Source organism: Colias croceus, chromosome 15, assembly GCF_905220415.1.
Source record: "Colias croceus chromosome 15, ilColCroc2.1".
In the NCBI taxonomy this organism is placed as follows: Eukaryota; Metazoa; Arthropoda; class Insecta; order Lepidoptera; family Pieridae; genus Colias; species Colias croceus.
The window spans coordinates 272,048-281,136 of NC_059551.1; the positions used below are offsets into that span (position 1 = coordinate 272,048).

A 9,089-nucleotide genomic window follows, 5' to 3' on the forward strand; every position below is an offset into this window, starting at 1 on the left:
TGCTTCTGCTAGTTTATAACATGTAACAGCTACCTTCTTTTCCAGGATACACCTATGGGTGCTGGCGTGCAAGCGGCCCGACCTGATCGGCAAAGACGTCGACCAGCTGAAGAACATGCACGTCTGCAGTTTACACTTCGAGCACCGCATGTACGGCAAGCTGCTGCTCAAGAAGTCCGCGATACCAACCCTGAATCTACCCGCCCTGGCCACTAGAACCATCTCTACGCAGACTGACAACCCTGACGCACACATGGCGCTCCACATCCTAACCAGCCAGGGCGTACAAACTGATGAAATGATTGATCGCAGGAACTATATCGGTAAGGAAGGCCAGGGGATAACTCTCAGCCAGTTCGTCAAAGCCTGTGACGACTTCTTGCCACGTAGTTTGTGCAACTTTGTCAAGAATCACATTTATCTGTCAGAACAGAAACACGGTTAATTGTTTGGAAATTTTATATTGTTTAAGATCAAAATTGAGCTTAATTATTGTATGTTATGAATTGATGTTTTAAAATATATTATTATTGGTGAATATTACTTTTTGTTTCTGTTAAGACCCCAATCTTTATTTCTAACTAGCTTACCGCCCGCGGCTTCGCCCGTTTGTCTACAACCTTATAAATTATATACTAAAACCTTCCTCTTGAATCACTCTATATCTATTAAAAAAAACCGCATCAAAATCCGTTGCGTAGTTTTAAAGATTTAAGCTTACAAAGGGACATAGGGACAGAGAAAGCGACTTTGTTTTATACTATGTAGTGATCTACATTAGCTTAGTGTCTGGCCGATTGGTGAATGGATATTGATATTAAATGGATCGATGGAAACACGTAAAATTATAATAATGACCGTAACAAGTAAATAAGTTACGCTTTCTTTAGAAAATAATGTTTAGAATGGGATAAACATTTGTGCGAACAAAGCCGCATACAGAAAGCTATAGTTAAATTTGTTTACGAGCAGCCGCGTAGTAACACAAATCGATATGAAAACATCAATATGGCTGCCGCAAAGCCTCCTCTAATGAGCAATATTAATTATTAACTGTGTAACTTATATATTCGGTTCTAATGAGAATTACAGTCGCTTTCAATTATTTCTGTATTAGTATAGGTGAATCCAGCGGCTTTACTCATAATATAAAACGAATTGACATTTAGTTAGCGTTTAGCTACTATTATGTATTCTGTGATTTAGTTTTAAAACAACCCAATGCGAATTTTTAGAATAGGAAAAAAAAAGATCACGATGCTTAATTTGATACGTTTTCGTCTTTCTAGTTTCTGACTATTGTTAAAAAAATCTTCACTAAAAATAGCACTGATTTTCTTTAATAAATTAAATATTTAATCAACAGAAAATAACTGGTATACGAACGCAATTTCGCAGTAAACACGTTTTTATAAAATTTATTATTATTAATAAACTTTTTATATCAGAAAATTCATACGAGGCAAACAGAGTACAGGGCGAAACCATTACACAAATAAAATTTCTTTGAACTTTATGTGTACAATAGGGCTGTCACTCGAATGTTTTATTGTTATCGTTTCAGGAAACGATTTATTGAGTTAAAATGTGTGTAATTGAATAGATAGCGTCAATCGTTATTTGATAAGTAATAAAAAATTACAATATTTAGCGGCTCTACTTTTATTGTAGGTAAATAATTTATAAAAATAAGATTAAAGTCATGGTAATATTACCTATTTATAGTAGAAGAATATAATATAAAAATATCACGAATTTTCACTTATCGGACAATTATCGAATTTTATTTCTCACAAGCAGCAGCCCTAGCCTACTAAAATAAAGTAAGGTAACGTGGAATAACGTAATTTGGCTCATTCCGATATCTGTGACCCTTTGAACTTATGTAGCTTTGCGGAAATTACATATTTTTCGCATAAAAAAGGTCTCTCGTTGGATTGTTTTGTTTTTACCTCATAAATACAGGTTATTTCACTAATTCATAAATTGAAAAGCTGAAATGGAAATGCTCTTTTATGTGAATTTTCGCGAAAATACATTTCAAACATGAGTAGTAATATGTACAGGTACAAATAAAATATATTTTTTTGAGCACGAGTGTTTTGAATCGATAAATTTTATGACGGTAAAAATATGCTATTAAAAGCTATTAAAATCATTCTATAAAATATATTATGATTCGAATTTGGCCTTTGATCTTTGTGTCGAGGAAATTCAAATAGGAAAAAAAAAAAAATTCAAAAATAAATTATTATAGTATAAAGTGTTAATTATAACATAAAAAGTATATATACAAAAATAATCAAAAGAGTAAAAACCATTATAACATAATATTATGAATTAGATAATATATAAAGTAAAAAAAAAAAAAAAAACAAGATTGTATATATTCAAGATTGTAAAATTACTTTAAATAGTTAAGTCATTTACACTAAATGTTTGGATAAATTTACAATTAATATTTATTTTAGTTCATGCACTCGATGTCACATTTAGTTGATTTATATCCGCGTTAGCATTCCTTACGAACACAGCCATACCGTCATAAGACGATATATTTGCACAGAGTAGTTCTCCGCTCACCCGCAAGTTTTTAACTTTTTTGTCATGGTGTACAAGTTAACACTATTTAATTAGAATAAGTGAATTGTAAAATTCTTTTGAAAATAAATGTCTCTAAACCTAAATGAATATATTTAAAATGTTCAACAATATTCGAGGCGCCATGACCATATAAGGTGTTTTATTAATTAAGGAAGAGTAGTTATTGCTGTAAGGAAATTTTCGTCGAAGGATTTTGTATTTTATATGTATAATTTATTTAGTATTGTTTTGGTCACAATACGAAAATACAAAAGATGATATTATCATCTTCATATAAAATATAGATTAATAAACACTATATTTATAGAGACTATAAATATTTGATAGACTTGTGATAAAAACAGTTTGCTTGCTCCAACGTCGCTCCTTTACGACTGGACCAATTTTATCACAACTTCCACTGTTTAGAAGGTGCTGATAACAATCTATAAGCTTATATACCTAGATATTTTATATACTTACCTATTGAAAAACGATAAAATGTTGTGCACAAAGAATTATCAAACACGGATGAAGTTTCAAACATCATCTAATTATTTATACATAATACAATGTGTTATAGACAATAGTTGAGGTAATGTGTAATAAATAAGAAACACGGCTTGCATGTCGACGAGTTTCACAAACAACACTAATTGTTATTCAAGTCGGTTAACACAGACGCCTCCGAAATATATTATTAATACGTACCTACTTATTGAATGAACAAAGAAAACTTACACGTTATTCGACTACTGGAAGATAGAAATAGTGTATCAAGGTCAGCAGAATATAAACTTAACAAAAAAATCGTCTATTAATATAGATATCTGCTGATATGTAACCACTTTGGTAACTTGCTTAGGTATTTGTGTAAAATTTGATGCTATAATTCTAACTGAATGCTGGTTAAGTGAAAATACTATAATTGACCACCTCCCTGGATACAACTCATTTCGTACTTCCAACCAGATAAATAAATCGGGTGGTGTAGTTATATTCATTAAAGATTGCCACAAATCAGCTATAGAACATTCCTCGCTCACAAACGCAGATAGCCTAAAACTTAACATCAATCATAACATCTCTCTTCTAGGAATCTACCGGACCCCATCCATTCCGGTTAACACCTCATTTCTTTCTTCCTTAGATACTCTACTTCACACATTAAGCAAGAAACCTATTGCGATAGTAGCTGGCGATTTTAATATTGATATCTGTAACTCGGAATCTCAAGAATCTATAGATTATCTATGTATTATGTCATCTCATTCTTTGCTCCCCACTATCACAAAACCCACTCGAAATAAAACTTGCCTCGATCACATCTTCATCAAATCAACCGGTAGACTCTACGGTGCAATATGTAAATCAACTATTACCGATCATGACATTGTAATAGGTCAAGTAGTAAATACAAAGCAACCACAAAAACTACCTCGATGGCGTACGAAAACCGACATAGACGCTCTCATCACATCACTAAAAAATACCGATTGGAAGGAAACTCTCTCCTCTACACAAGTTAATAATGCATCTTCCTCATTTTACGAAATATTAACGAACTCCATAGAAAAACACTCGGTTAAAATTAAAGTTAGTCGCAGACGCACAAATTTAAAGCCGTGGATCACCCCGGGATCAATTCGATGTATAACCCACCGTGACAAATTACATAAAGACTAGTGATGTGCCGATTATGACTTTCGCCGACTAGCCGACTAGCCGATTAGTCGGTTGTAATAAGACCGACTAGTCGGCTAAGCCGATTACGGTTTCGGGGATTTCCGTAACGCTTCGTTTACGGCTAATTCACGCGCAATCGCATACACCGCCTGCGAGCGTGTCGGAACATATTTAGTTAACTTCGCATTGTTCCTTCATTTTTGCTTGTGTAATGGTCTAGAGTGGTTTTTCTTTGACTGCGCGGGCGAAGCTACGGGTGGAAAGCTAGTTATTTTATAAATTATGCTATTCATACATGTAAATGGATAGGTTAGGACAATTATTTGACCCTCCATGGAACATAATGAAGCATTTCTGTTGCTATCATGCCTGTGCATACCATATTTGCATTTACATTTGAGTCAGTATTTCCGAATGTATGTGATTATATATTAAGTCAATTACAAGAAAAAGCACGCCACAACAACTTATTTGACTGCAAAGCTGGAAATTTTCAGCTAATCAGTGAAAAAAGGGTTGGCTTACTTTCAGTATTTAAATTTGAATGCAATATTTGTAAACAAATTTGCCTTATCAAATCAGAAAATATTGACTCAAATGTTAATGTGAATATCGCAGCTACCACTGGCATCATCGCAACAGGGATCGGCTTCTCACAATTCGAAGAGCTTTTTTCTGCAATGAATATTCCTGTATTTTCTACAAAATATTACAATCAACTCCAGGATCAAGTGTACGAATGTTATGAAAAAACAGCAGCCGAATCGATGCAAGATGCTGCAGAAGAAGAAAAAAAATTGGCTATCGCAGAAGGTCGCACCAAAAATGGCATACCGGTAATTGACGTTTACGTCGATGCTTCTTGGTGTGCTAGATCGTATGGATCAAATTATAAAGCTGCTTCTGGAACTGCGGCAATTATCGGTAGAAAAACCGGTAAAATAATTTTTCTGGCTGTAAAAAATAAATACTGCCTCGTGTGCGCCCGTGCAGATAACAAAAATGTCGCTCCTAAGGAGCACAATTGTTTCAAAAACTTCGATGGTTCATCGTGTTCTATGGAGGGTCAAATAATTGCCGAGGGGTTCAAACTATCAATTTCAATGTATGGCATAATTTATAAAAGAATGATTGCAGACGGAGACGCCTCGACATACGCAAAAATACTGAAAGAAAATCCATATAAAGACCAAAATATAACGGTGGAAAAAATTGAGTGTAGAAATCATATTTTGAGAAATCTGTGCAAAAAATTACGTAGTCTGGTTTCAGAAACAAAATACCCTTTGGCTCACCGAAAAACTTTGACAGTTGTGAAAATTATGTCCATGAGGAAAGCAATAGTAAGGTCAGTTATACACCATAACAAAAATCGAAAGGACAATGCTATAACGATTCTTCACAGTGATATCATCAATTCTGTAGCGCATGCATACGGCGATCACAGAATGTGCCAGGATTATAACTGTGACAAAGAAAAAGTTTATAGCGACGGGCTGAAAACGATTCAAAATTCAACACTTTTGTTCCGGATGAATTCGATTATTTCTAATATTGCAGCAAAATCACGAAGTTTAATAGAAAACGTGAATACCAATCCTGTTGAATGTTTCAACAATGTCATTGCGAAATTTATAGGAGGAAAGCGAATAAATTTTGCATTGAAACGAGGGTACCAAGGGAGGTGTAATGCTGCAGTCGTAAAATTTAATGAAAAGTCAGCCATATCGCATGTGCTGAACACTTTAACAAATAAAAATCGAACCGGAATGGGATTAGCTGAAGTTGTGGAAAAGAAAAGGGAAGAAGCTCAGAAAAGAAAAAACAACTCAGAACGTCCAGTTAGAAAGAAAATCAGGAAATTGACAGACTCGAAACAAAAACAAAATGACTATGGCCCCGGCAGTTTAGATCCAGATATGTCCCAGTCTGAAATAGAAGTAGCTAAAGAAGAATTTCTAAAAAATTTAGAAATTCTTACTGCTGACAAGGACGCGATTGAGCGTAATACAATACTACAGAGAGACAGTAGCGAATGGTTAGAAATTCGAAAAAATCTTATAACAGCCTCAAATTTTGGCCTTATTTGCAAAAGGCAAATATCAAAAGACTCCGCACCGCTTGTAAAAAATATATTATATAAAAAAAATTTAAGCCATGTTGCATCAATTGCTTATGGCATTGAAAATGAGCAGCAAGCATTGCACAAAATACAAGTACAAGAAAACGTGACTATTGAGCCTTGTGGACTCTTTATAGATGAAGATTTCCCATTCATTGGTGCTACGCCAGATGGGCTTATTGGAAATGATATTCTAGTTGAAGTCAAATGTCCTTTTTCGGCATCAAAAATTGGCACGAAAAAAGCAATTGAGGAAAATAAAATTCAAATATTAAAATTTAATAAAAAAACGCGCACTGTAACACTTAATAAAAATAGTAATTGGTTCTACCAAATCCAGGGACAATTGCATGTGGCAAGACGAAAGAGATGTCTACTTGGTATTTGGGCCGGAGAAAAAGAGCCAGTCCACGTAGAAATAATTGAAAAAGATGACGTATTTTGGAAATCGAAGATGGAGACCAAGTTAATACAGTTTTACCATAAATGCCTACTTCCCGAAATTGTAAATCCTAGATATACGCGTGGTACAGGTCAATTAAGGAAAGCTGGCATGTTCACAGTACTCACACTTATGCAATTTCACTTACAGTATGTTCAAAAATAAATGCGACTCTAGTTTCATTTTAGACTTGAATTGTAAAATGGGTGCGTTGTAGATAAATATATGCAAATATAATTATGAAAGCTCTCATAATTTACCTGTAAAATTATAATTTAAAAGTAAATCAATTGATGAACTTAATTATTTATTCTAAAAATAATCAATTGGATAAAAGTATTAATAATCATTCAATTATCAAATAATAATTAAATTTCAGGTCATAAAAACAATACAAATAACTCGTGCGCTCACTCCCAAGTCCCAACACACGGATGGTTGTTTTGATAGTGATTTAAATGACGGACATTTTCTGCAGTTGCGGAGCAGTCTTGTCCTGACTTTGGTCGAGTAAAAATATCTAAGAAATATTATATTTGTACTAAGTACGTAATACCTACCAATACGCGCTAACAAATACGTGTTACATGTTTATTGTATAATTTTCACACTATTGGTTTTAAACTCAAACTCAAACATTTATACAATTAGACTTCTTCTAGAAGCACTTTTGAATCGTCATAACAGTTTAACAGTTTTAACATTTACCACCAATTCAGAAAGCAGTATCTATAGAGAAGAAGAAGAATCTATTTAATCGTAATCGTAATCTTCTACTTCACTGAAACTTTCATCGCTCGAAGAACACGATGTTTCGCCGTCGGAATTTCTTAATGTTATTATAAATGAGTCAGTGTAATTATCTACTTTTGGTTCTAATTGAATATATTTTTTCTCATGTTTTCGCGTCTTTCTCCAAACGTCACTAAACATATCCAGACTAATAGCATTTGCTTCCTTTCTAAATAATTCTTCCACAGTTTTCAAGTTAAAGTTCACATTTTGTGATGCTACTTTCCCTTTAATTATGTCCCATAGTAACTCTATTGGGTTGAGTTCTGGATGGTATGGTGGAAGGCGCAATACACTATGTCCATGATCTTTGAGGATTGCATCAAGTAAAAATTGTGTATAGTTTGGCGTATTTTTTTTTAAATAATGTCATAAAGAATAGGTATTGTGTTTTATTCTGGATATTCGCTCGTCTTTTAATTCTATTAAATATGCTTAGGATATGTCACAACTAAGCGCTCTAAAAGATTTTCCGCAAAATTTAATTACGGATCAACAACTTTACGAACACTTCCAAAGAACACATACCGCAATAAGACATTGGTATTCAATTTTAAGTAAGAACAACCGATATCGTTTGTAAATTAATGTAAATGGTGATAACTCTGATTATTAATTAGTAATTTGATTTTTGAAAAAAAAAAATGCCGATCTTAGTCAAAATTTATATTTTTCTAACAAGATCCTTATCATCCAAATTTCCACCTTGGTGAGAAAAATTGACATTTCTAATGAAAATGAACAAAAAATTAAATGATTTTATTAAATACTGTAAAATAGTCTATAATTCTTCCATTTACTGTATCACAAAATTCTTCATAGATTTTTAGATATTCGTACTACACCAATAACATCACCCTGTATTTATAAACAATTGCAAAATATGACACATACATAGGCCGAGAGATACTGACACAAAATTTCGGGTAATTTGTAACAGAATGGCGGTTCTACAGAGGTCTTATTACGCAATGACAAAAAGAAAAATGATGGTCAGAACGCTGGTACCGGCGGACTAGTCGCGTGGGCGTAAGTCACACTCGTCGGATAAGTAAGACCCCACTAGACCGCCATCCTGTTACAAATGACCCGAAATTTTGTGTCAGTATCTCCCGGCCTAACATGTGCAATGTGTAAATGTGTTGACGTTCCAGCTCTTCTTAATATATCAATATGGGCATAAGAAATATATCACAAGAAAACAAATCATCCGAAAATAAGGAAAATGAAGAACCTGTAACACAAAACAATCTGGATTTGTTATCAGATCCTAGTCCCCAACACGGAGGGAAGCGCCATGAGGACTGTGGCCCTCTAAGACGAGACTCAAGCCCAGCATTGAGGAATATATGGGTCGATGAAAATGAACCTGGACCTAGCACACGAAAAGTAGATTATATTGAATTTTAATTTCCAGTTCGCTGTTTTCCCAAAGAACAACTTTTCCCAAAGAACATATTTTGT

General features: G+C 33.8%; 1 protein-coding gene across 2 annotated transcripts in view; it reads left to right on the top strand.

Annotated features, from left to right (window-relative positions):
- The window catches only part of LOC123697670 (THAP domain-containing protein 11-like), a 75,918-nt gene extending 75,394 nt beyond the window's left edge, over window positions 1-524 (top strand). For both annotated transcript variants that reach the window (XM_045644177.1, XM_045644179.1), the window contains one exon: window positions 46-524. In XM_045644177.1, the coding sequence (XP_045500133.1) occupies window positions 46-445 (400 nt within the window). In that variant the 3' untranslated portion in view covers window positions 446-524. The remainder of the gene's footprint in view (window positions 1-45) is intronic.
- Window positions 525-9,089: the final 8,565 nt, after the last annotated feature.